Source organism: Tremella mesenterica (genome assembly GCF_000271645.1).
Source record: "Tremella mesenterica DSM 1558 unplaced genomic scaffold TREMEscaffold_18, whole genome shotgun sequence".
Classification (NCBI taxonomy): Eukaryota; Fungi; Basidiomycota; class Tremellomycetes; order Tremellales; family Tremellaceae; genus Tremella; species Tremella mesenterica.
In genome coordinates this window covers 286682-314061 of record NW_006711242.1, presented here as the reverse complement: position 1 = coordinate 314061, position 27380 = coordinate 286682, and the positions used below count along the sequence as shown (strand labels likewise).

At 46.1% G+C, this 27380-nt stretch overlaps 8 protein-coding genes across 8 annotated transcripts; 5 read left to right on the top strand and 3 right to left on the bottom strand.

The window, feature by feature from the left end:
* Positions 1–99: 99 nt before the first annotated feature.
* Positions 100–3178, top strand: TREMEDRAFT_11865 (uncharacterized protein; the record flags this gene model as incomplete). Its single annotated transcript, XM_007008040.1, has 11 exons — positions 100–336; positions 398–505; positions 547–621; positions 661–794; positions 847–931; positions 978–1038; positions 1085–1116; positions 1152–1439; positions 1543–1923; positions 2164–2966; positions 3064–3178. Coding segments are annotated over 11 exons (2319 nt in total), but the record flags the coding sequence as incomplete, so codon positions are not given.
* Positions 3179–4557: 1379 nt separating this feature from the next.
* On the top strand, positions 4558–7280 carry TREMEDRAFT_35766 (uncharacterized protein; the record flags this gene model as incomplete). Its single annotated transcript, XM_007008066.1, has 7 exons — positions 4558–4625; positions 4822–4909; positions 5082–5193; positions 5419–5546; positions 5794–6628; positions 6892–7061; positions 7185–7280. 7 exons carry the CDS (start codon positions 4558–4560, stop codon positions 7278–7280), a joined length of 1497 nt encoding a protein of 498 aa, XP_007008128.1.
* A 364-nt stretch (positions 7281–7644) lies between these two features.
* TREMEDRAFT_70376 (uncharacterized protein) lies at positions 7645–11809 on the bottom strand (the record flags this gene model as incomplete). The annotated part of the gene is made up of 13 exons (XM_007008129.1): positions 7645–7802; positions 7943–8126; positions 8398–8682; positions 9022–9291; positions 9341–10069; positions 10159–10228; positions 10278–10334; positions 10379–10483; positions 10534–10606; positions 10817–10902; positions 10943–11113; positions 11355–11567; positions 11622–11809. 13 exons carry the CDS (start codon positions 11807–11809, stop codon positions 7645–7647), a joined length of 2589 nt encoding a protein of 862 aa, XP_007008191.1.
* A 381-nt stretch (positions 11810–12190) lies between these two features.
* Positions 12191–13939, top strand: TREMEDRAFT_35686 (uncharacterized protein; the record flags this gene model as incomplete). Its single annotated transcript, XM_007008052.1, has 4 exons — positions 12191–12640; positions 12722–12944; positions 13122–13675; positions 13748–13939. 4 exons carry the CDS (start codon positions 12191–12193, stop codon positions 13937–13939), a joined length of 1419 nt encoding a protein of 472 aa, XP_007008114.1.
* A 119-nt stretch (positions 13940–14058) lies between these two features.
* TREMEDRAFT_72500 (uncharacterized protein) lies at positions 14059–15104 on the bottom strand (the record flags this gene model as incomplete). The annotated part of the gene is made up of 5 exons (XM_007008128.1): positions 15052–15104; positions 15002–15007; positions 14636–14856; positions 14205–14426; positions 14059–14159 (listed from the first exon to the last, which is right to left on the bottom strand). The coding sequence occupies exons 1-5, from the start codon at positions 15081–15083 to the stop codon at positions 14059–14061; spliced, it is 582 nt and encodes a 193-aa protein (XP_007008190.1). The 5' UTR covers positions 15084–15104.
* Positions 15105–15435: 331 nt separating this feature from the next.
* Positions 15436–19949, top strand: TREMEDRAFT_74889 (uncharacterized protein; the record flags this gene model as incomplete). Its single annotated transcript, XM_007008127.1, has 16 exons — positions 15436–15586; positions 15649–15792; positions 15835–15936; positions 15990–16275; positions 16347–16591; positions 16636–16970; positions 17022–17107; positions 17151–17270; positions 17343–17825; positions 17924–18051; positions 18127–18320; positions 18522–18877; positions 19106–19213; positions 19321–19424; positions 19597–19688; positions 19819–19949. The coding sequence occupies 16 exons, from the start codon at positions 15436–15438 to the stop codon at positions 19873–19875; spliced, it is 2991 nt and encodes a 996-aa protein (XP_007008189.1). The 3' UTR covers positions 19876–19949.
* A 170-nt stretch (positions 19950–20119) lies between these two features.
* TREMEDRAFT_66050 (uncharacterized protein) lies at positions 20120–20971 on the bottom strand (the record flags this gene model as incomplete). The annotated part of the gene is made up of 1 exon (XM_007008126.1): positions 20120–20971. The coding sequence occupies one exon, from the start codon at positions 20969–20971 to the stop codon at positions 20120–20122; it is 852 nt and encodes a 283-aa protein (XP_007008188.1).
* Positions 20972–22942: 1971 nt separating this feature from the next.
* Positions 22943–25274, top strand: TREMEDRAFT_66049 (uncharacterized protein; the record flags this gene model as incomplete). The annotated part of the gene is made up of 4 exons (XM_007008125.1): positions 22943–23003; positions 23054–23488; positions 23535–23886; positions 23930–25274. The coding sequence occupies 4 exons, from the start codon at positions 22943–22945 to the stop codon at positions 25272–25274; spliced, it is 2193 nt and encodes a 730-aa protein (XP_007008187.1).
* Positions 25275–27380: the final 2106 nt, after the last annotated feature.

Below are 27380 nucleotides of genomic sequence, written 5' to 3'. Positions count from 1 at the left end.
ATCAACCACCCTTCTCTTATTGTCTTATCATCATCATCTACCGACCTTCTTAAAATGCCAAAAGCGAGATATGGGACCAGTTCCAAGCCTACCAAAACTCCTAAAGACAAGTCTGACTGGTCTTGGGTAGGTACGGAAGTTCTCAAGGTCGAGGATATCACTCCTCTTCATCGACGACGGGCCGCGGGGTTAGAAGGGGCCACCCAATGTCCTATACGATGGCAACATGACACATCCGAGATTGTCAAGCCTATCGAGATAACGAACGGAGAGAAGTGCACTCCGGCTAGATGTAGAGGTAAAGTCAAATGCTACAACCATCTCGGTGCTGAAGAAGTGAGTGGAGTGCACATCAGATTCCACCTCATTCCTCTTCGAGCGAGAGCTGATGGACCAGGTTTTTGAAGAGAAAACGAAAGATAGATTACTACGAGAGTCTTTGCCGGACAATATGGAGATCAGAGATGGCCCTGCTGGTCTACGAAACCTAGGAGCGACTTGTTACGTGAGTACTTATCCTTATCTAGGGTGAATTAACAAGGACAGGCCAACGCCTTTTTACAGGTGTGGTACTACGACATACCTTTTAGACGTGCCGTTTATGCCAGCGTCACTGAAGAGGTAAAACCCTAATATAATTCGCGAATCAGCTGAGAGAAGGATACAACCACACCCTTATATCACTTAGCCCAAGTTTTCGCTTCGTTACAACTCTCTAAACGACCCTACATTGATCCTTCTCCATTGGTAGAGGTACTTCAGCTGGACAAAGCCGATCAACAAGATGCGGCAGAGTAAGTCTGCTCATCTTTGCTACATCTCTGAGAATTGTTTCGTTAATCCCAGGTTTGCTAAATTATTCATGGAACTCATCACCCCGGATGTCCAAATACATCCTCAAAGCAAACTGAGATCACTCATCTCAGATCAGGTATGTCTTTTTAGCTTCTTGTAGGTTGTGCGAGTGTTGAGAGTAGTACGAAGGTATAATGGAATATGTGACAACTTGCGAATGCGGTTACCAATCTCGCAGACCGAGTAAGTTGTCTCGTCCTCCTATCATGTGATGCTCATTCGGTCAAAGGTACATTCCGTGAACTTGAACTTTCCTTGAAGGTGAGCTTCAATGTTCGGACTGGACTGATTTTTAGAGTAAAAGTACCTTGGACGAACATATCAAAACATTCCTACGTCCTGAATTATTAAATGGTCAAAATCAATATTCATGTCCTATTTGTAAACGACTCAGAGACGCAACTCGGAAAACGGAGTTGGTCAAACTTCCCCCGGTGTTACAGATCACTCTGATGAGATTCATATTTGATTACAAGACTGAATCGCGGAAGAAAAGCAATGTGCCTATCGAGTATTCAACTTCATTGAAGATAGAAGATCAAGAATACGAACTTCAGGCTGTCATAAGTCATCAGGGAAGTAGTGTGAGTCAACTTCCGCACGACCCATATTCTCTCTCGGCCTGTCTTTCGAGTCAGGTCGTCTAAACTATCTCGAATATGATGGATGTAGAAAGCTGATAGGAAGGCACATCATGGTCATTTTACTTGTGAAGTTTACAGTTCAGAAGACGATGACTGGCTTTTTTGCAATGATGAAGAGGTCACTCTTCGATCGAGTCGACCTAATAAACGTATGCGTCAAGGCTCGAACGAGGTCATAATCCAAGCGGAAAAGACTACGAAATCCAGTAAAGATGCGTATATGTTAGTGTACAAGCGTAAGCGATCCAGAAGCGATTTGATAAACGGACACCAGGCCATCGCTTCGTCTCACGTTCAACCGCTACCGGTGACATCCGTAAAGGATGAGATGGCGGCAATGGCCAAAGAGGCGTCGAATGGAGACGTGCAGTGTCACAATGGAGACAAGGGTCTAAGCGATCTCGCTACAGCGATTTTGCCGCCCGTGACCCTGACTAAGGTCGTGGAAGCGGACAACGTGGTTTTTGAAGCTGAGATCGAAGAGAATCAAAATAAGTAAGTCATATTCACGAAGTATCTTCTTCAGCTGAGGTTCAGGCGTTCGAAAGTCGCTGCTAACGTGGAACAGTTGTTCAAGTGCAAGCAAGACGCTCTGGCTTGTCTAAGTGGGGTGAGCAACATATATGCATCTGTGTTGGCTCCCACTATCACAGCTGATCACCAGGATGAGGTCATCGTACCCCGAGACGCCCTCAGCAAGTGGTTCAAGACCACCCAGTTAGATGAGCTCTCAACTCCACTCGACTTTGAACCTGTCAAATGCTCTCATGGCGCTATCGACCCTATCAAAACGCCAGATTGTCGACTGATTTCGCGGCAAGCTTGGGATAGAATCTCATCCCATCCAACTCTAGATATCTGCGAGACATGTGTAAAGGAGGGTTTCAACCGACGTCTGGCCGAGATGGAACATAGGAACCAAGTCGTTGTATTTAATGAACTTATCGGAGAAGAAGGAGAGTACCTCTTACCTTCTCGGTGGCTCCAGGATTGGGACAACAGTATATGTACACCTCCCGATCTTCCGAACCATCCTAATTACGAACTCTTGTGCGATCACGGCGAATTATTTCCCACACTCCCGAACACCTTGTCAATATCAGTGGAAGCGTTACAATATCTACGATCTCTCTTCGAAAATCTTGATCTTCCCAGAATAGACACTCCGATTTGTCTTGTTTGCGAAGAGAACCGGCCAAGCTCCAAAGTGGTCAAAGTACATAATGACGACGTGACGTATGACCGGAAACTCAAAAGAGAGGTGGACGCGGCACCGATGATCTTTGATGAGGAGTTTTATGTCCTTCCAGAGGAGTTCTACACTAATTGGTCGAATTACATCAAAGGACAAGCAGGAAAGCCAGTGATGGAAAGAATGACATGCAAACATGGAGGATTAGATATCGATCCTACCACTGAAAGCCTGGAGTATATTTCGAGCTCGGGTTGGCAGTTTCTAAGTGAGAAGTGAGTCGACGCGCAACTATCGATGTCTCTTGTGAGGCCGTCATCGTCAAGCGAAATATCAATCCCACTGATGAAGACAAAGAATGCTGATGTAAAGATATGGCACGCAGTCACCTGTCATTGTCAAATTTGGAGCCAACAGACTTGAAGGTGCATCGACTAGTGTCATTCAGTTCAGTCCACCCATATGCGATCCATGTCGCTTGAGAAGGTTCGTCCTTACTCTCTTCATCCTAAATTTAGCATCACTGACTTGCAGATCATTAGACTTTACGGAAACCACAATCACCATTGAGCTCATCTCTACCTCGAGCCCTCAATCTTCGGATTTTGTTTCGAGATCCCGTATGAACACACGAAGAGGGATGAAAAGGGAGACATTGACAGTAACGAAAAGCACCACCATCAAAGATATCAAACTCATGGTCAGCTTCTCCCTTCATATATGCAACGTAGAGTCAAGCTGATGTTTAGTTGATGAATCGTTTGGACATTTCACCAATCAGTCAAATGTTAATGTATGATGATAGAAACTTAGAATCAGAGGAGACCATGGAAAATATAGGGGTATTAAAGGGGTCAACGATGAAATGTATGTTGTTGGAGGAGAAAGAGGAACTGTTCGAGAGTGACAAGAGAAAGGAAGGGTTTGGGGGTACAGCTTTGACAGGGAAGAAATGTGAGTGATATCTTCCGATACTCAACTTCGATCCCCATCTTGACAAGGCATCGGCAATTTAATCGTTCACAATCGTGGAAGCGATCTCAAATATAGTCTCTCGATACCAATAAGGGCTGATCGATACATAGTTTGTTCAGCATGTACATATGCGAACATACCTTCCGCCAATAAATGTAGCATGTGTGATACAGTGAGTTGTTCCACAAGTGTTGGTGAGTGTAATGTACTGATGATGGAGCGCTTTGCATGAGGAAATCATCGCATACGAGCTATGTAAATTATAGGCACCTGCATCATATAAGATCAAGAGCATCATCAAGATTATTTGCATTTGTAGGTACCAAACATCATGTACTGTATGTACAAAATAACGATTCACATCAAAAGACACGACATGCATGAATATCGCTCAGGCTGTGCCAGGGGAGGGGTGCACAGGAGTGACAGGTGTGATGGGCAGTTTCTCCTTGTCTATATGAAGAATTTGGTTATGAAGCTGGAATTACCCCGGCTACTCTTCTTCCTTATGCATGCTGATCATTGCACCCACCATGCAGTTCCTTACAAGAAAGGAAAACGTGAGGTTTGCTGATGAGTATGATATGAATTATTAGGACTGTTAACTGGGATCACACACAACAGCAGGGGATGTCGTATAATGGCTAGTACACGGACTTAGCATGTCTGAAATCGGCGTTCAATTCGCCGCATCTCCAAAGAATTCAAATCTTTTGAATTTTTTCCTTCTTACTTTTGCTCAGATGTTTACTTGTTGCATATGATGTCTCCTCTCTCCATGTCACCGTTTTAGGCATGTCTCCAATCTAAATGAATCGACCCAAAGGGGTCTATAAACTCATAGAGTGGCCAAACCTCGATGATATGCTTCCTTCCTTCCGACTTTTCACCATGGCTCGCTCGAAGACGTATTCGGACGCTATAGCTCTGTTGAACACTTGTCAATCTAATGCTGCTGCGTGAGTCATCCTCCCTTGATCATAGGGACTTCTTGCTCTTTTCTTCTGATACATGGGGAATGGAGGACTCTCTACTTCTGATACGTGGGGAGTGGAGGGACAGAATTGTTTCCTTCGTCTCCTCCGCTCTGAGCGAGAAATTGGTGGTTAAGGGAAGGATTAAGGATGAAGTAGAATGTCGTGGGCTAACAAAAAGGATTGAAGCTCTGCGCAAGTCTGGGGGAAGATTGAGTGATTGGGCTGTACCGGAGATGCATCATTATTTAAGAAGAATAGGTTATGTGGTGAGTTTTATCTCATTTTCCCTAATGCCCAATCACACCCATATTCTTTCAAAACACAAGATGGGTTATTCGTATCGTGAGGACGACATGCAGCTTAAATGGAGTGAAACGGGAATAGATCATTTACGACTGCTTTGGAAGGGAAGAGGTGTGGTTGAAGCTAATCATGTAGCCAGATGATCTGAACAAACTTAATGTATTGCACATAACTGGGACTAAAGGGAAAGGATCAACTTCAGCTTTTACAGAAAGAATTCTCAGAACTCATCTACCGGGAAAGATAGGTACGTCTCAATTTTCAACTCTATCCACTTCTTCCCATCAATTTACTCCTTCTGTATACTCTCTAAAACTTCTCTGCACGCATCGTCTTGCCTACGGTCCAAAGTCAGGGATATAAGAGTATCATCCCTTCGTACACTGTGGGGAAGAATCAAATTGAAGCAAAGCATGTTTCAGCTTGGAAAAGGAGTTTTGAGTGAGGTCAAGTAAGGACTGACGATAAAAAGGGTTATATACCAGTCCTCATCTTTGTGCTGTTAGGGAAAGAATACGGATTAACGGTGAACCACTTAGCGAACCTGATTTTGCTAAATATTTCTTTGATGTTTGGGAGAGGTTGGAAGCGGATCCTCAGGTATGTTCTCGTATCCCTTCTTTCTCCCCGTCCCCCCTCTCCCCCACCACGACCCCCCGCTAGATTTACTTCAGATTTCCATCGGATATCGGATGACGTTCTCTGAGACTACTTCGATCCTTGTCTATCCTCCCGATCTATCTTCTGCTTCCATTTTCTCTGGAGATATCACGAAGAATATATATCAACAGTGATGGGTTGGAAGAAAAACATGATGACAGAAAGAATGAACTAAATTGACCTTAAGCAACTTTCAGAACATACACCTATCTATCCTCTCTACTTCCGTCTACTCACTCTTGTAGCATTCCACGCCTTTCTCTCCTTACAAGTTTCAGCCACAGTATTAGAAGTCGGTATAGGTGGGACATACGATAGTACCAACATCATTCCTCGTCCTATAGTGACCGGTATCACTTCTTTAGGTCTCGATCACACAGCAGTACTCGGTAACACAATCGAAGAAATCGCACGTAATAAAGCTGGGATCTACAAACTTAATGTCCCCGCTTTGACAGTACCTCAAGAATCAGAATCAGCTTTGGAATTATTACGAGAAATAGCGAATAAAAACGGTTCTAGTGAATTTAAAGTAATACCTATGATACCAGAAATGGAATTAGGTTTGAAAGGTTCGCATCAACTTATAAACGCAAGTTTAGCAGTTTCGATGTCTAAAGTTTTCCTCGAAACTATTGGAGATAAATTAGGAGCTAAATATCTGAATGAAATGAAAGAAGAAAGGGGAATACCTGAAAGTTTTAAAATCGCTTTAAAAGAAACTAAATGGCCTGGAAGATGTCAAACGGTAAGATATAAAGGGGTGAATTGGATGTTAGATGGTGCTCATACTATTGAATCTTTGACGAGTTGTGGTGAATGGGCTTGGAGTGTGAGTGAAGGGAAACCAAATATTTTGATATTCAATTGTTCAGGTGGAAGATCGGGGGAAAGTTTATTAAAGGCTTTGTTGGAAGCTGGAGCCAGAGTGTTGGGAAAGACGGTGGAAGAAGTGGGAAAAGGAATGAAGATGGTTATATTTTGTACCAATGTTACTTATTCTTCGGGAGAATTTAAAGGTGGTGAGTTCTAATTTCTCATCGGCAAAACTTCACTCCAATTCTGATTTCACCAATTTTGTCGGTGGGTTATATCATGTTGATCAAATCACACATCCCCGAGAGAATTTTCTTCTTTCAAGTCACACCTAATCGATGTGTTGAAAGTGAAAGGAGAGTGAGGAGAGTGAGGAGAGCGATCAAAATGGTGATAAATGAGAAAATGTTGGTAAAAAATGTAACATGGTGAGAGGATAATAATGGGGATATCATGATAACCAATCTAGATCTAGCTTCCAAAGCTATCGACCCTGATGATCTCTCTCATTTATCCACTCAAAACGCTTTAAAAGAAGCTTACCTCTCTTTGATACCTACATACGATCCCACACTTGTTCACGTAGTATCAAGTATAGAACATGCCGTTCATCTCATCCGAACCTCCAAAGCCACCCCAGTACATCACCTCTCTACCCCCTCCGATACAAACCACGATAGCCTTCATGGCGTTAATGGCCACAACTCTAGCAGGAATGGGAATGGAATACACAACACCAGCGCGGATGAAGAAGGGAGCAAGTCTGAGGAACCGAATGTATTGGTTACGGGAAGTTTACACCTCGTTGGAGGGGTTATGGAAGTAGCTGAACTCCAAGAGTTTTTAAGTATGAATTGATCCCCTCACTCTCAAATCTGAAAACATTGCTAGGGGCAGTAAGATTGGAAGACATGGAGCGTGGAAAATAGGAAGAAGGGGTCAACATATAGAATTCGTCATATCAATAATCTTTTGCATGTAGTCATTGCATCGTTGCATTTTATACACTGATCGAGCGTTTTGATCAACTAACAACCGTAATTCCCAATGATATTCCCGATTTTCTTCTATTTACTCACAAGGTTCGGTGGGACCATTGCAGATGGACAGATAGATAGATCACTGATCGGTTGACACGTCGACTGGAAAAGATGCCGTGTATAAATTGTTATTCGGGTTCACCGTGTGGTGTTGATAGTACTCTATAGAGGGAAGGAAAAGACTAAACTTCTATAGACCCTACAACAGCACCAAACATCAAGAGATCTATACTTCCCGAGAACGCATTTTGAGCCCAACTATCAATCTCAGTCAATAGTTTGCTAGCGGGCATATTGGGTCCTAGACGGGGAGCAGTGTTAGGGACCATTTGGTTCATATCTGACGTAAGCATCACATATTCGCTACCCCGTCTCTCGCTGGAAGAAAATCGTTAGTATGTGTTGGAGAAGATTGGTCACTAGAGTCAGGTGGGGGATGGGAGGTAAGGGCACCGACACGGAGGAGGAGGAATAACTCACCGATAGCACTCCAATCCATTATCACCTTCTCTAATGGAATTCCCAATTCGAGCTCCACGATCGCATCGTCTAATGATGTGGCAATTTTGAAATGATGTCTCTTGATTCCTTTTGGAGGAGGGAATTCAAAGTTCCAATCTAGTATCTCGGCCTCGAACGCTATTGTAGGCCATAGGAGGCCAGTCTAGAATGTCAACAAATCTTTCTGATATACTCAGCTGGATGACGAGTATCTATGTGACGAGCATGACGAGAACTCAGGGCTCAACCTTCTCAAAAGGTGGCTGCAGTGTTGGAGAAAGAAGAGACCAAGTCATAGAACATATTGTTTAATAGCATCCGCAGCATTGATCGTGGTGGAGGAGAAAAGGATCACGAGTTGATGGAAAGTACATGAAAAGAAGGGGACAAGATCGATACACAAAAGGTGAAGAAAATACTGCCTTTATACTCACAAAATCAAAAGTCAATCGTACCCTCCTTTCATCCCCAGTTCTTGAAACCTCTTTCATACTCCAACGCAAATCAGGCCATGAAAACTCTTGACCGGGAATTTCAAATCGATACGTATCCAGAAAAGTCGAGACGGGATATAAAACGTCCCAATCTGGATCGTAGGGAGTTAAAGAGGTATGTGTCATATTTGATTCAGGAGCAAATTGGTCGTGTAGAGCTATGTGGAAATGACTGTAACCTCTGTCCATGTATGCTAGATGGAGAGTGTCGGTGTGATCCGTATGCTATGATCAGTCCCTTTACTCAATGTTTTACCACCTCCCTCTTGCTCCCTTGATGACCATGCTCAGCTGCCATCTGGCCTCCATATCCAGAACGATATGTCTGGCTCCTTGACGTACAAGGAGAGTATAAGGAGGTGAATGGCCTGTTCACGATAAGGAGAGTAACAGGGGACAATAGAGGAAAGATAGCTTCCCTTTTCGCTACCGTCTCGTACGTTGTCCCTTCCCCTCTACAGGACGAAGAAGATAGAGTAGAAAAAGGGGTTGCATACAAGAGAAAAGCAAAGGAGAATTGTGGGGGGAGGCGGAAGGGAAGGAGATGTTAAGAGAACAACTCACATTATGTGTATACTGAACAGCCCCTCTCTTCGGATGCATCTTATCGTATGGACCCCACATAGGACTAGTCATGAAACCTATCACACCCAAAGTCAATACCGTCAACCCCATTATAGTCCTTCTTTGTTGTTTCCGCGGAAGACGATGAAACAATGGGACGACAGGTGGGAAAAACACCAATCCGCAACTAGCTGAAATAGTAGCTATTATAATTTCCGCAGGGGCGTCTTTACCCATTCTACCACTTAACGGAGTGAAAATGTCCAATGTCTTCTCATCAGTCTCTGTTGGTATCCTAACAAATATGGGGAGGACTTACAGAAGTGATAGCTTCCACACATAAGAACATCAACACAGCCAGAGGTAAAACGTATCCACCTATGGCACCTAATTCACGGGCTCCCTTCGGGTTGATCAATTGACGAAACATTTTCCAACTGGTCGCTAATAATTGAGGAGTGACGAGGAATGTGAAGATGTATGCTGATCGGATTCCCAAATTATGAATTAATAACATGAGAGTCGTATACCATACTAATTGAGCATGATAAGTTGCTGATTCCATTCGATGTCGTTGAGAAGGTGGTAGGAAAGTGGACAGAAAATATTGACATAGTAGACTTCCTAAATATGCGATAGGACAATAAAGCACTAGAGATAAATGTTCATGTCTGAACCAAAGTTGTCCTTTCCCGATACTTGATAATGATAAAGCTAGTAATATGGCGGGGATAAGACCGGCGATGAGACCGACGGGAGTACCGATAAGAGCGATGAGGAATGGTCTTATAGCGGACTGTCGGAGATCTACAATAATGACGGCTAGAACCATTGTGGCCATGGTGAAATACACTATACCGGCTGTTGGCATAGTGCAATGAAAGAAAAATCGATCGTAGAGTGATAAATACACTGTATGGGGAGGAGATAAAGTATGAGGTAATGGTGAATTTGGAGATAGAAGGTAATCGACAATGGCTATGATATTATCTGCGAAATGCTGAGCAGCACCTGTTTCGATGTTTACTATGGAATCGCTGTTGTCAGCCTGAGTACCAAGAAGGGAGACGTACTGTCGGGTATGATAGAAATAACTGTGTCCCACGGTAGCCATCTTTGTCATCAGTCTTTTTCTACCGTTTGGAAGGGTCGACTGACGTCTAAACCGGGTACGTTGAGATATTGTTCAAATTGACCAAAATCCGTACTATATGTCAGACCTGATGGACGACCTCTTTCTGGAGAGATTGACTGACTCGGAAAGGATGATACCTGAAGCGAAAACGTCCGCTGCAATGACCGTACCCCGAGGACTGTATTTAGCTTCTACACGTTTATCTCGGAGTAGATCACGTACTGAGGCGCACGGGAATAAGCCTCTATCAATTCCGCACTGGTGGCTTGGAATAATAAAGCTCCTCCGGTGGTACCAGCAGCTTCGAGGTTGATCATGGCTTTCACGCTATCATCAGTTCCTTACTCAGAATTTTGAGTCGTTCAAAAATCACTCACCTATGTCTCGTTTCATGTTGTGTAGAGTAAAGATGTGAGCCGTCTTGTAACGTTTCTTCACCTCCATTCCATACTGCATCTCAGCGTATGTCCTTCCAGTGTCTCCACGGAATATTCCCCCTCCTCTATAGTACCTTGAAGGGCACGAGGATGAAGGTCCGTCGATATGTTAAAGTTGGGCTTGTTTGTTTTTGTCTTTTCCTTTTCTCTATGTTCTTCATAAGGGTGGTGGTGGTGGTGGTGGGGGGGGGGTCCCAGAGTATAGAAAAGGAGGCTGACTCACGGAAAATGATAGAATTGTCAAAAGGAGCATTACGTTCGACCAAAACTCTCGCTACGTCCAACATGACCCCCACCCCCATTCCATCGCTATCATCAGCTATATCTTGTACGTTGACAAATGACCAACTCTGCAGCACCTGGACTTGGTAAAGTGGAATCGATATGCGATCCTAAGAGAATAGCATCTTTCGCTTCTGGATCCCTAGGACCTGAAGGTGGAAAAAGTGAGGTGATACGAAGGATGATATTCGTTATACCTTTGTAGACTTTGAGTATTTCATGATCGAGGAGTTCGAATCTGTCATCAGCTCGTCCATCATGTCAGACAGTCCTGTTCATATCTTCACACTATTCAGCACAATCCAAGTAATGAGCCAGATGAAGGAGACACATGAGCAGATTCACGTCTTAGCATTTCATGACATGATAAGACAGATGTGTAAGGGACAAGTCTGCAAGGAGATTCCCAGCTCTGAGGAGATGGTAAGGATTTGAAGATGGTGACGACGATGATAGTGAAAGAATTGGCCAATACTGACTCATGAAATCCAGAACCTTTTTGTACCCAAACCTCACATTTCAAAACCCCACCATCATTACAATTTCCCTCTAATATCTTGACTTGATCAAGAACGTATTTCTCCCCATCTAGAGCTTCTTGTGTCCCTACTATCCGATAACCTATTTGTTCCAAAGCGGCAATATGTCCCATCACCAGATCTTCCGATACCTGTGGCAGACCAGACGGATCACTCTCATTCAGCTCCAGGTAGATCCCGCGGAATTATACTGGTGAGATGACTTACTATGGTGAAACAGGATCAGGGAGGTTGTAATGAGCTTTGGAGAAAAGATAAGGGAGGATGGTAACTACAGGTAAGATGATCCACCATTTCCAAGCTCCTGTTGATTCCTCTGATGATGTACTTCCATAGGGTGTTCTTTTTGTAGTTTTCCGAGTCCTAGACTTGGATTTATGACTGGGAGACGACATGAGAGTCGTCTATGGTGTTGGAATGTCAGTTTGTGGGATGATGTGGGAGGGGGGGGGGAGTAAAGATAGAAAGTGTGACGTCTATCGTCGATCGCAATTTGATTCCGTTCTGACTTTGGAAAAAGTTGAAAATCAAGAACATGGATGAATCTCCTCGACACCTTATCTTGTCAATTTATGTCGAGGATATTGAGGATCATGTCATCTTACGCGAACATGAGTAGAAAAGATCTCATAGCTAGGATAACAACACTTGAATCCTCTTTTACTTCTTCTTCCTCTCTAACCAAAATCAACCCCGATCATTCCACTTTGTCTTCCATCACTTCCATTCCCCAACCTGCTGGTCCTTCTCATCACTCATCTTCTCCTTCACCCCATATGGTGGACAATCATGTCCAACCAGATCTCAATGATGATACGAAGAAACCGAAAGTGGTAAAATCATACGATCATTCATCCCATCCCACTCGGCATATAGCACTTTTGTTCGCATACAACGGTTGGCCTTATTCCGGTGTCGCATACCAACTCCCTCCTGCTCAACAAGCCAAAGATCCTCTTCCGACCGTCGAAGGTGAATTATTGAAAGCTTTGGAAAAGACCAGATTGGTAAGGCCTAATGTGGGTTTGGAAGGGTGTGGATATGGTCGATGTGGACGAACAGATAGAGGGGTCAGTTCAGCTGGACAGGTGGCTAGTCTATGGGTTCGTAGTGTCAGAAAAGACGGAGTGAAGTTAGGTGCTTGGAAGGAATCTAGTAATCATTCTTCCTCTACTCTCGAATCAAATTTGACACGATTGAACGAAGAGACAGAGAAAGTTCGGAATGTTAATGTCTCGATATCCTCGATGGAAGGTGAAGGTGATGTGATAAGGGAGACGCCCTCCGGTGGGACAGAAGAGAGAGAGGAGTCAAGTAAGAGAATCAAGAGCAAGACTACAAAAGAAGAAGAATTGTCTTATCCTAGATTATTGAATTCAGTTTTACCACCCTCCATCAGAGTATTGGCTTGGGCACCGGTGGAAGAAGATTTCGATTCTAGATTCTCATGCGAGTATAGACATTACAAATATATCTTTCATCGAAAGATCCCTGGCTTTCATTCCACTCCTAACAAACATCCCCCCTCGAGTATCCCACCGACGACCATATCCTCCACGCTCACTTCTTCACCTAATGATGAGCACTGTTCGCCAAAAATTTCCAAAACTTATGATACTCCCCCCAGCCTCAGTCCTTCCAACAATGGGTCCGTAAACATTGATCCTAATGACAAACGATATGTGAAAACGCAATCAAGACAAGAAGGAGAACTCGACATACCCCTAATGACTCTCGCCGCTCAAAGTTTGATAGGTACGCACGATTTCCGAAACTTTTGTAAACTTGACGGGTCAAAACAACTCCTTTCACACGTTCGTCGAATCCTCCAGGCGTACTTTGAACCTTCTTCTCCAGACACGATAGTCTTCAACTTGATTGGTACGGCCTTTCTATGGCATCAAGTTCGTCATATCGTCGCCATTCTATTTCTCATTGGATCTCATTTGGAGTCACCTACACTCGTCTCGAATCTTCTGGACGTCGAAAAATTCCCCGCGAGACCTAATTACGCAATGGCGCATCCTTTGCCTCTGACGTTGTGGGAATGCAAATATGATCCGGAGCCTGATTGGAGGTATGGACCATATGACGGACCTTGGCGAGGATTATCAAGGGAGGAGAAGGAAAAAGTGCGCGAAGGAGCAGAGGGAAAAAGAAGAGGTTTGGAAAGAGAATTGGAGAGTATGAAACAGGAGGCCGAAACGAAGGCTTGGCAGATTGGGAATATGCAAAGATCTTTGAGAAGGGTTTTGGCAGATGTGGATGATGAACAGGACATGGGGACGACGGATTCAGGATCAAGGAGGGAAGATATGGAGAAAGAACAAGAGAGCAGGGCCGAAGGAGCAATACACAGGACGACAATCTATCCCACGGGGGCAGGAGAGGTAATGATGCATTCGGCGGGAAAGTATAAAAAGGTGGAGAAGAGAGAAATGGGACCTACACCGGAAGAAGTCAATAGAAGGTGGTTAGAGGGGAGAGGGGCGGCAAAACTTTCACCGAGCCAAGACGACGAGTGATGTAGAGGTGTGAAACCATTCTGTCTCTGTCTGGATAGATTCTCTGATCAGATCGTATTGCTGATTGATGTCATGGAGTGGGAAAGACAGTAACGATAGATACACCTGCAAATGCATACTCACATACCCATCATCCTTAAACGATCTGGATGTATACCCACGTTCCCTGGCGGTGGAGGTCCTTGTGCTGGAGTAAACCCTTGAGGCGGAGCACCTTGACCTGGTGGAGGAGGTCGGATGTTCATCGGTTGAAAAGAAGGTGCACCGTTGGGTAGAGGAGAGTTCATCATTGGGGCATTCGGGCCGTTCTGTTGAGGAGGAAAAGGGGGCATACCGCCTGGAGGAGGGAAAGGAGGCATAGGAGCGCCCATACCGGGTGGAGGGAAGGGAGGACGGATACCTGGAGGACCGGACATACCGGGTGGGCCGGGAGGAGAGACGAAGCCGGGAGGTGGAAAGGGTGCCATAGGTGGTGGTGGGCCGAAGTCTGTGTGTCAGTCAATGGTCTGAAGAGCGTTCTTACTCTCACATCGATGAGTTACACGGCAATGCTGAAGAGCGCAAGTGACTAGTGACTGAAGATGACACGAGACAGAACCGCACATAGACTACTGGAAGAAGTGGAGTGGTGGTAAATTCAGTGTTTGACGAGGTGACAAACGGCTATAATCGGAGGTAAGAGACGTCGTAACTCACTCATCGCTCCAGTCGGATTAGGATTCAGAAATCCAGCTCCGAGTCTCATGCTAGGTGCTGCATACATAGCGGCCCTTCCACCAGTTTCGTGCTGTTGCACAATCTGGTCGATGATACTTTGAGCTGTATCATGACCTAAAGAAGCGAAATAATCCCGTACGTTGGAAACATGATTTCTTCCCGTGTTATGAGCCTTTCGAGCGTTCATGGAATCGTGAGTTCTACGAGTATAATTCATATACACAAGACGAGGCGTTTGGGGTGATGAGACGAGATCGTCATGTTGAGAAATAACGATTGAAGATGTGTGAAAGAGGAGGGAGGCGGTTAGCGAATACTTTACTTTCAGGAGATGGTATAGCCTACAGGTAGCTAAGAGTCAGCTGAGAGGAGGAAGAATTTGGCAGATGACTTACATATCACAATAATCACAGTAGTACTTGCCCATTGTGGTAGATGTTGACTGGTGTGGACGTTGGAAAGTGATGGGGAAAGACTTGATATTGAAGAGAGGAGGAAGGGGGAAGAAGGAGAAATTTGATTCCGTTATTCGTGGCGGTTTCTGAGGACGAGAGACCCCGCTAAGTCCGTGGTCCAGTCAACCTCGCCATATAAGCATCCCCCATCGTGTCTTTCTTCAACATGATGCATCTCTCTTCCTTTTCACTCCATCCTCATTCCGTATCTCACGACTGACATCCTGAGCACATGATTCAAGAACCATCCAAAGGAGGAAGAAACCCATTCCTCCCCTTCCCTCCCACGTCACTCCCTTCTTTCCCAGACTTTTCGACCTCGCAATGCCCAAACGAATTCGACGTGGTCAAGCAAATTCGAGACCTACTTCTGTCCGCAGATCAGTCGGAGAACGTGCCGATGTTTCAAGTTCTTCTCCTACCATCACCATCCCTTTCCTTTGCACCCCTGAACCTCCCCTCGTGGATGACAGCGGTCAGTCCATCCTATAACCCTTCACTTTGCCACTGAGTCAACAGGTCCATCTGATCACTTAGAGCCCAAGAATAAAATGCGTAGATTAGATACTCCTCAAAGTGTCACGGATGAGGATTGGCAGAGAGATTTCGAAGAGTGTCGAGTATCATGGGAAGTGGAAGGGGATGTGGAAGGGTTTGTTGGGATGATAGCTACCGTCAGCCGTAAGTTTCTCTTCGTATCATTTGCTCCATAGCTGATATAAGGCTTTCGATCTGGTAAAAGTCCGCATAGCGTCCAATTCGATTTGGAATACGGGGATGTGGAGGGTGATGAACGTACTACTTCCTTGACTTTAGTCTTCAAAGGTCAGCTCTCCGTGAAGCTCAATACTGAAATTGACACTCGGCTAACCTATGAGATATCGAGGATTATCCTGAAACCTACTATTTGGATATTTCCGGACTCACCGGTCGATTACAAAAACGTCTTTCTCGTTTCGTCAGGATATACAACCTCGACATTCAAGCATTGATCGTCAAATTGTTATCGGCCCTTCAAGGAGACGACGAGGCGAACGGAGGTAGACCTTCAAGTCTCGTACCGGACAATGGTGACCCTACCGAGTCAATGGAAGATCTTGACGCTCTCAGAGCATCCCAGATTCTGTCAGAACAGGAACCTCCCGATATGGTAATTCTCAATCGGTAGGTCTTCTCGACCCCCCCCCCCTTTCTTCCGCTACTTGTCCAAGGCTAAAGCTGTGGCTGATGACAAGTCACTTTACGCAAGCGAAAAGTATGGGATATCGACCTGGTTGGACAAAAGTTTCAGATTTCTGGGTTTACTCTTTGTCAATACCTTTGAAGAATCTCCCCATAGATCCAAATACCTTAGCCATGTGGGACGACGATCTGGTCGAAGCTTGGAAACAAGATAAACGAATAGTCCTCCTGGTAGGAGTTACATCATATCCTCCCAAACTTGACGGAATGCGTTATTGGTTAGGTCTCAATGACAAATGTATATCTTTTATCACAACAACTCTTCATGAGCTGAACACGTAGATAAGCCTTCTGAGAAGGTTTGTACACTTACCACTCGAAAGTCCGAAGGTGGGATGCCTCCCTTTTTCACCTCCATACCGCTTTTAGGTCAGCTCAAATTTTTTCCTCGGTGTCACAAGCTTCGCACGGATTTTGGACAATGTTGGGCCGAAGCGGATGCCATCGGTTTAGACGAAGAACGATCTCGGACAGTGTTTCAATCTCATGAACGTCCTCTCAAATCACTCAGATATGATTCCGATGATCCCGTGACGAAAGGTTATGAACTCAATTATCCTTTGTGCGCCTTTTGGTGGGTCATCAGACGATTTGTTAATGCGCCGAAATGTTGTTTAGTAAGTACTCCTCGTCTGACCCCGCTCGATGAGGAATGTGGCTGATGATAGAATTGTGGATTGCCAGTCACCGTACCATCTTTGAGACCTTATGTGTGTAACTCTCCATTATGCGTATATGGGTATATGAGTCTAGGGTCAGTTACCAGTTCATCTTGCTTGGAATCTAGCTGATAGTAGTCTTGGTCCTTCAATCGAACATGTCATCAAGACGGAACCTGAAGTCGTCGATTTACTTTTGTCCTTCGCATATGCGGCTGCTCAGTCTAAAGCACGAATGGATCTACCTCTTCAATTGAAGTGAGTTCTGCTTCTTTCTTCAATTTTCTCGCACAAACTTGAGTAACTTCATTATGTGCTCGCTGACATCAGTATCGATGTACCGAAAGCGTGTACAGGTTCTCACGACATCTTGTTCGATCTCTACGAAAAACAACGAAGTGCTTTAGCTTGGCTAATCGAACAACTACCCCCAGTCAGTCAGATCAAAGAACATCTAAACAACGGTGGACTTTTGAAAGATATCGATGCTCCTGCAGGTTCCATCGGGGTCTTACGATGGGTTGTCGGATCTTGTCGAGCTTATCTCAAAGCTGCAAAACCTCATGAGGGTGTGCAGAATGCACCCACTGTCAGGCCTGGGGAGGATTCGGGATGTTTTCGACAATTCCTATTTGTTGTAGGTTCACCACAACAAGAATCTAGGTTTAAGGAAGAAGTGGAAAAAGCTCAGAAAAACGATAAGAATTGTTTACAGTATCCTACATTGTTGGCTTATCATGGTTCTGGAGTGGAGAATTGGCATAATATCCTGAGAACAGGGTTAGATTTTCAGGATACGGCGAATGGACGAGCGTCAGTTCATTTCCCATTTCCCTTTCTTTCCGATATTATGACCAAGCTGGTCAGGATAACCGGTCTCTGCACACAGAGGGACTGTGCTTATGTAATAGATATGGTCATGGAGTTTACTTCGCGGCTGAATCAAGTATATCTATGAATACGTACGCTAGAGCGAACACGGTTCAGAGAGAAAATGCGGATTTTGTAATTTCAAAAGCCACTGCCCTTGTAGAGCTAGGTAAGTTTTCACCCACTGTTCGATGGACGTTTTTTCAAACGAAAATTCCCTCTGCATGAATAAAATAACGTTCAGTAAACGTCCCGAAGACTTTTATTTCTCGTAATCCATACTACGTCGTCGGCAATATTAGACAAATTCGACCGTTCATGTTATTGGTACAAGGTAAAGGGGAGATTTCACCTGCGCCTCAGTATAAGGGGGCGTTATTTCAACATGATCCAAAATTAGCCATGAAAACTACATTCTCGAATTCTCCTCTGTTGGTTGTAAGTCATATTCACTAAATCTGTTCATCTCCTTTCATGCTGCTCATCATTGTACCCTCTACATATCTACATCAAGTAACCCTCTATCAACGTTAGCCAATTGAAGACGCCCGACGTCTTCCTTCTTATGCTTGTTCACCTGCTGACCTGACCCTCACTCGAGCGCGTATATTCATTTAGATTACCTATGCTAACTCCCAGGCAATGCCCGAAAAGCTCACACCCGCAACATTTGTCGATAACGACCCTTACGATTCCACCGACGAGGCAATCCTCTCTCCGCTTCCTCTCCAACCCACTTTCACACGCTCCGATCAAGCTCGGTACGATCGTCTGGGTAGGATGGCCCCTCCGGAGGATACTAGTTTAGTGGCTACTCGTGCACTGAGTAAGGAGTTCAAAACCCTTGTGAGACAGCAAGAAAGTGGGGAGAACCTTCCGTTCTACCTGGATAGAGAAGGAGATAGTTTGTATTGCTGGACTTTGGAATTGTGGGATTTTCCTAAGGATAGTAGGTTGATGCAGGATATGAAGAAATTTGATTTGAGATCTATAATGTGGGTCGTCAACTTTTTCCTCTCATTCTATCTTCATCGTCCTCCTGTATTTTCATTACTCGCTCGTCATACTCAATATCATATGAAATTCACCATCACTTTCCAATCCATAGCAGATGATATCGTCATTATCTCGACTCCCTTCTGATCTACCGATAGAATTGGTCCTTTGTGTAAATGTTGAGATGATTTGATGGGAAGCTCGAGTGGAATGACACTCATTGACAGAGCCGAAATCAGATTTCCTTCCTCTTTCCCTCATAGTCCCCCATTCATGAGAATACTTCATCCTCGATTCCTTCCCTTTGCTCAAGGTGGTGGAGGAAATATCACCGCGTACGTTCTTTCCCCACATTTTCGCCCTCCGGTTTGCAAATTACATTGAATTCCCTATCATGCTGGGAGCTAAGGGGCTTGATAAAAGATCTGCCGCTGATGAGCAGAGGAGGATCAGTCTGCAATGAGATCCTGACTTCTACCGGTTGGAATCCCGCTTTTTGCATAGAGGCTATAGTGAGGGATATTATGACGAATATGACCGAAGCGAGTGAGTTGTTCTACCACTTCTCCCTCCTTCTCCTCTGTCCACACCCCTCATTCTCTGTCTACCTTCAGGAATTATCCCCTCTCTCATTGTGGCAGTACAAATTCGGTGTCGGATAATCGGTCAAGTCCTCTTTCTGGGTCCAATGGATGCGTAGGGATGAGACTGATCACAGTACCTCCTGCTCGACTCGACCCACATGGTTGGGATAGACCATACTCCATGTCCGAAGCTTTAGAAGCGTTTAAACGAGTGGCCGCGGCTCATGTAAGTTGTAACATTTCAACTTCATCTCTAGGTTCTTTGACCTGTTTTACATGATTCCAATCATCGTTCACATCTCTGTGATGCTGCCTTTTGTTCTACCTCCATATCAGATGGGATGGCTGACGAGAAGGGTTGGGGTATACCTAAAGATCTGGACAAGATGACAACCAAGCAAGGGGACGATTAACTAGTATTATGATCTTTCCCGGGTTCATGCTTTTCATGTTGTGCAGGATCATAGATCATGCATCTATAACGCATCGTTCACTCATTTTCTCTCACAGTCCTTGAGAGGGGAATAATGTCAAATTCTGCACGCCTCTCACGATTCCTGCATACTTCATGTTATTCTCAAAGCTGTGCCTACTATGAACTCCCTAGAACCTGTACTTATGACAGAGTTGCCAAGATACCATCATACTGCAGAACACTTATCGGGCATCATTATTGACCCGGGGTGCATCAGGTAAGGAGGATCGGACTGTTGCAGCTGGACTGGGCCATGTCACCTCAGAGGAAGAAAGAGGAGTGTAAAAACCCAAAACTGAATCCGCTAGGTCTCTCTGCTCTACTGTGGAATGACGTATGTTATTCAATTCTTCAAACGTAGCAGGGGTGAGAGTTGTTGGTTCATCCCCAAACTCATGATCATCCCCAAAATCATGAATGATGACTGAGCTGAGTGCGGGACTAACGGAGCGCTGTCGTGGTGCCCGGTAAAAGGGCCATCTAATAGTAAGATGTGTGTCGGTCTGATGTTCGTCGTCGACGGTTTGGTCAGGTTGACTTTCTGCGTCATGAGGAAATATGCCTGTCTCGGGAGTAAGGCTGTTTGCGTCTTCAGGATGGGGAAAACAAATGACGCCAGATAGACTGTTATATACCCGGGACACATTGTCAAGAGCTCCAGACGCCCAAAGACTGGCTGTCTCAACCACACTGTTTGAACGATTGTGCACGAGGTCATTCAATCGTCTCTCCACATGGGAACGAGGAACCGTAACAAATTCGATCTGAAAACGGAGATGTTCAGTTACCCTCATATTATTACCTGCTTGCATTTGATTCCTAGTCATACTGACATCAGATTGTGCTTTTACAACCGGCGACGGAACGATTTCTGTCCAGCCCGTCACTCTGCCCCATGGATTTCTGACCACCTCATGAATGGAAGTTGTGGAGTCTAGGGTTGGATCGATTCGCAGTGCAGGAATACTTCTGGCTGGAGGATTCAGTCTCATATCAGCAATATCCATTCCTACTTCATCGGATGGGCTGGCCATCTTGTCCTAGTTTTTTTCGTTGTTGAAAGAGTAGTTGTTGTGCTTTCATCGCCCTTCCCCCTCACTATTTATACTTATCCGAGCCATCTATCTGTCGGAGTATTCGCACGTCATTCGGAGTACGAGTGAAAGGCGATGATAGGGAAAAGGGTAGATGAAGGATTGATAGTCCGTATTCGGAGGAAACGAGACTATCGACGTCATCGTTGCCGTTTTCGTTAACTTCGGCCGGCGTCGGCGTCGGCGTCGGTGTTGAGATCGACGAGGCGATGTTTCTAACCGGATGAGGTAATTCATATCTTGGACCCTTCCCACCTACCCGCATGTCCCAATTGGGAAGGATGGTCGGAGTAGGTCTTTTAGTAGTAAGAGCTAGGTGAGAGGATTCATCTCTCCATAAGCAGCGTTTGTGAGAAGGATGGGTCAGTCTGCATTGGACACTTGACGTCTTTGTATACGTATATTTGACTAAAGTTCTTTCCGTTGCCATGTTACGATGTTACACATTTCGGCAGGGCCGTTGATGGCCGTCATACTGTAATGAGTATGAACAGTTGACGGGCGCCTACTCGTCCAAGAGCATCTATTGACGCGCCTAGTACAGTCGGGTCCAAAAAGTCATGCGTCCGCTTTTCATAGTAATTTGGCAGGTGAATCGTGATAGTCAACTTTGATGTGCTTTACCGCACTCAGCTTAGGATATGCATGGCTAAAGTCATAAGACACTTTGTACATCTATCCAATCCATATCTGTCAAGCTACTTTCGAGCTGGATGTATGACTGAAAGTGACTTGTGACCATCATATAAAGAAGAAGCACTTTTGACCAAACTGGATGATCTTCTAGGTGATTCCCAGACAAACTTCTACAATGTTAATTGTCACAGACGTCGTTTCTTCTTCTCTACTGACCGACGGTCGACAAACCTCGGCTAACTACGTCGTAGTGGGGCGTCGTTGTCTCACTAAGACAGGGTACTCGTCGAGGAACTACGGCTAACTTCGCCGTAGTGATTCGTCGAGTGGTAAACTGATAAGATGATCGTCGATGAACTGCGGCTAACTTCGCCGTAGTACGTTGAACTGCTCGGTGGTAGCTCTCCTTAATTCGAAGGTTGTAGCTACTGAATATATCTCTCGCTACTGACAACAATCAAGGATCGCTGAAGAAGTTCAGCGATCTGTAAACTATCTATACTACTCCTCTCTTCTCGTAGAATGTCCCTCAACTCCTGCACTGCCTCACGCTCAGTCCTCTTCGTTCAACTTCGCCGTACCTTCCCCTGTTCTGCTCTCCCTCGGTTCCCTTCCCCTAACTTCGCCGTAGTTCCCCGCTAGGCGGGGTTATCGTGACAAATCCCCTCTTGGTTCTCGTAACTTAGCCGTAGTTGGCCTCAGTGGTTCGAGTGGAGGTTGGTAGTGGTGAAAAGGAAGGTCGGTGATGGTGAAAGGAGGGTCGGTGATGGCGGTTGTCAGGGATGTTACGACGTAGTTCGTGACAGTCGCCCCCTCCTTAGGCGCGAACGTCCTCGTGAGCTTCGTATGCATGTAATGAAGAAAAAGACACTCAGCAGGTTGCAGGAAACACAATTTGTCATATAACGGTTGTTGGTAGATGATACCATGGTTTGTTGTTAATCGGACAGTAAACTTCGTCGAAGTTCATCGTGGTTGCTTGTTGTTACCCTGTGGTAGTTACATTGTAAGTGAGACAGAGGATTTGGGGTACATGTGAGACACGTAGCGTGGGAATTCTGATCGTCGCCATGGTGTTTGTTGTCGCTGAGACAACTTGTTATGCGAAGTTACCAGCGCCCTGACGACGAGTAGTCGTATCAGTCATACTAAATACTCAGTACTTCGGCCCACTTCTTCTTCTTTCCCAGTACCAATCCTAAATCGTACTATCATCGTCTATCGATTCTCAGCCTTTACCATACCAAACATATCAATTTGATATATTTCAACAAAATGTCTTCTCGTCCGGAGCTCAACGCCCATAAATTTTTCGCAGATCGCTTTGCCGCTGTTCGTAAGTCTCTTCGTACTGTCTATAAGCTACTCTGTCGCTGATTGTTCTAGTCGCTCAGCAGGGGAACTCTCCCCGCCATGTGTCGTCCATGGGCTTTGGAGCCCTAGCCATCACCGATGGCTCGCCTTCTGCTGCTGCAGCCTCCGCTGCAGTTCCTTCTGCCACCGCGTCCCCTGTTGCGGTTACGACCCCTCTCTCCTCTGGCCAACAGGAGGTCAGACCTGCTCCTGTTGGCCTTCCGCACCCGTCAGGCCGTACTGCCACTGTGGTAGAAATCGATGATGATGACGATGAGGAGATGGATGGTGCTCGTCGTGGTGAAGAGACGGGTGTGTTGGTTGATGATGGTGAGAAGGGTGGTGCAGATGAGGATGATGAGATGGGTGAGGTCGATGAAGATGAGGAAATCCTCAGTGTTGATCTCGGTGATCCAGCGCTGTTTGAGGATAGAGAAACGTGGGTGTCAGAGTTGGAAAAGTTAAGCCGTATGTCCTCTTGTCATATACCCTGTTCGTAAGTGCTGACATGTAGCTGTTCGCGATAATGAAGGTTCTCCCGAATTCCGCGTACGACTCCAGACTTCTTTCGGGAAGAAACGGGTTGCGTATCAGGAGAAGATGGATGCTCTGGCTGAAATTAAAGCCGAGAAACGTCGCCGCTCCCCTTCCGCCCACGACGAAGTTACCCCTCCTTCGGCGAAACGGGTCAAAGAGACCCCTCGGTCCTCTACAGGACAGGCTGAATTGTTTCCCTCCCCTTCCCACGAGCCAGGGAGTGCCCGCAAGGCGTCGTTGCGGGAGCAGGATAGGCTATGGAAGTTGTTCATCGATGAAAGGGAGCGATGGGAGGTCGCCAGTATCGAAGAGTCGTGTGATAGATGCCGGTAAGTTCCTTCCCTAGAAGTTTATACGTCTGCTGATCAGTAGCCGTGAAATTATCACGTATGTGAGAGCGAAGTGGCCGTGTCTACGACCGGTCAAACCTCATAATCGCGGGTCCCGTTGTGCTTCTTGCACTTCTGGTCCCTGCTCGTTCTGCCCCCCCAACACCGCTCGGGACATTCCTCCAAGACCTTCTGCTCCCCTCGGTCCCCCCTACACTCCGTCCGCCGCTGTTCGCCGCCGTCTCCCCACAGCCCAAGATGGGGAATATCCTTCGCGCTCTCCTTCGGCGAACTTCTCCTCTCCTGGCCCCACCTCGCCGTCACCCGCCGCCCGTCGCCTGCCCAACTCTCCCGTGGCCGGACCGTCACGTCTCCCTGCCACTCCTTCGGCTGGTCCGTCCCGTCGCACTCCTCGTCGTGCTTCTTCCGCCGCTCTTCGGCCTTCTACTCCTGTGGCTGGCCCATCTCGTCTCCCGGCTACTCCTTCTGCCGTTCCGTCTCGTCCCAGCAGGAGCCGTCCCACTCCTGTCTCAACTCAAGAGGACTTCTCTTCAAGTTTCCCTCCTGCCCTTGGGACCCGAAGCCGTCAACCATCTGTCCCTCCTGCTTCTGGGCTCTCAACTCCTGCCCCTCCTGTGAAAACTCCTCCGAAATCTTCGAAAGGGAAAGGCAAGAATAAGAAAGCTGTCCAGTTCGAATCGGCTGTGGTGGAAGACGAAGGTACTCAGCTACCAGGGGAAATCCTTCCTTCCCTCGACCACCCCATTATCGGTCTCGATCCCCGGATACCAGAGGAGGACAAACAATTAGCCACCTTCCGTTCCGTCATTATTGGCTTAACCACGCAATTACAAGCCAATAGACGAGATACGGCGAAGCTTGTCGAATATTGTGTGAAGCTGGTCTCTGCGATGAATACTCTCTCTCGGACAATGGCAACTCTTGTGAACTCCTCCGACATAGGGCCATTAGGGCGAACTGAGTTAGCTAGAGTCTCCCGAGAGCTCACAACGGACATGAGCGACTTCTACCGCAATCTCTTCGACTCTCCTTACCTCCTGAACCCCACTGAGTATATGCTCCCCCCTACACTAGACTGGTTAAGACCATCTCAACCAGCTCGACTCAGTTCTCAGGATGGTGCTTTCCTCGATATCCTAACTCTTCCCGCAGACTGTCTTAGAACACTTCGTCAGTTGTGGAAATCACCTAGTCTGAGTGTCGCTCGTGATCCTGCTCTCCACTCCGCTCACATTCTCGCCTTTAATACAGCATGGAAGGAGACTCGGGCCCTCCGACGGGCGGTGGGACCGAAGGTTACTGAGAGTAGTTCTGGGAGTGGTCCTGCACCGGGAAACGAAGAACAGGGAGGAAGTTCGCAGCAGTGAGTTGTACTTAGCTAATGTTGTACCAGTTGTATGAATTACTTCCTCGTTCGTGATCTCACCACTCGTCCTTTCGTCGGCTTATCCGGGTGAAGTTCGTGGAACTTCGCCAATATGTCATTAGCTCCGTCCACATTTTCTACTGGTTCCCATGATACTGCGTCATCCGAGCCTTCGTAACCTAACCATTCCACTAGATATTCTAACTTCCCTGACCTCTTATTTACTCTCGAGTCCACAATATCCTTTACTTCCCACGATTCTCCTACGTTATCTACCTCTACTGGGCCAGGTGGTTCAGCTTGCTGACCAGGAAATACCGGAGGGTGATAGGGACGGAGTAAAGAAACATGGAATACATCATGGATACCTGCCATCGTTCCTGGTAATTCCAGTTTACAAGCATGAGAACCTACTTGCCGTACTACCTTGTACGGCCCACTTTGCTTAACGTCCAACTTCTTCGTTGGTCTCTTAGTCTTGATATTTTCTAATGACAGCATCACTAGGTCACCTTCCACGAAGTTCGGCGTAGTTCGGTGTTTCCTATTGTATCCTTCGGCGTACTTCTCATTAGCTCTCTCAATCCCCTCAATACATTCCTTATGTATTTCAGTTAGGTCTTTTACTGCTATTGTAGCAGCAGGTACCTCGACTTCACTAGCCTTAATCTCTTCAGCCCATCGAGGGTGGTACCCATAGTTCGCATAGAATGGGGTCTTGTTTATCGCGGAATGATGGGTGTTGTTATAAGCAAAGCTAGCTCGGGCAAGTAGCTTCGACCAGTCGTTCTGCTGGTAGGAAGTGAAGATTCGAAGGTATAATTCCAGGGACTGGTTCGTTCGTTCGGTCTGTCCATCAGTCTGTGGATGATACGCGGTAGAAAGATGTAGTCTTATCCCGAGACTATCGGTCAAGTTCTTCCAAAACTCCCACAAGGCCGTTAGTTCAACTCCGTCGACATACACATTAGATTTGGGTTGGTTGTTACAGGTGGAAGGGATTAGGGTATGACAGTCGTTTATACATTTCGGAGTGGTGTTTACGGATTTATATACACATTTACCTGGTCTCATCAGCTCTTTCCTTTCACTGGGGGTAGGGATAGTGGCCGAGAGAATATGAGTGCGGACCCGCCAAGTCTCGCCTACGGCGACGGGTCCCCATCTTTTTCCTCCTCGTCCATCCCCCGCTCTTCAACACATGCTTCCTCCCTTCCGACACCATTGATCTTCTTCCTGTCCCCAAGAGGGACGGCGTTCCCCCCCGTGCTAAATCTCCCTTCTCCTCCAGCATTTTGTCCAAAAGATCGCAAGGGGATGATCCCTGCTTTGACCTTCGCCGCTATTACAGGACAATCCCGGTTATAATGCCCTCTCTCTCCACATCCAGTACACTTCCCTTCCTCTCGACTCTTTAAAACCTCATCAGCACTGGGTCTCGGCCAACGACGATTTAGTTCGTCTACATCCGTTGGTATCGCCCTTCCCCCGTTCGTGCCCTTAGGCTGCACGCCCTCTATCTTCGCCGTAGATTGCCATTTCTCCTGGCTCCCCCGTTCCCCTCCTCGATTTACTTCCTCTCTCCTCTCCCCCTGTTCCTTCACTTCCTTCCTCTTCTTCTCATTCTCCTTCTCCACCTTTCGTTGATGCAAGCGATTGTCCATGGGGACCACGAACTCGATTAATTCTCGGACGGTCTTGAAAACTTTTCCATGGCGGGCGATTTCATCCAGCAAATGGCTTTTCAGTCCGTTCTTCGCTCGGTCCACGAGGTTTCCATCATCGCTCCATCCTAACACCGCTACATATCGCTGAAAGGCGGCGAAGTACGCCGAAGCCGACCCATTCTGCCGAAGCTCGTTTATTCCCCTTGCGGTGGTTCCTTCTTCGTCAGGATCTCCAAAATTGGTTTTGAGATATTGGATGAACTTCTTATAGTCTAGAAAGTGTTCGGGGGGGTCGTCCTTAGGTAAGTCCGGTTGGACAGCAAGAAGAGGAGTTTCACGTAGATGGGAGATCATGAAAAAGATTTTTACTCGTCGGTGGGGAACTTCCGGCGTTGATTTCGAAATGGACTTCACATTCTGAGATGAATGCTGTGAGCTTT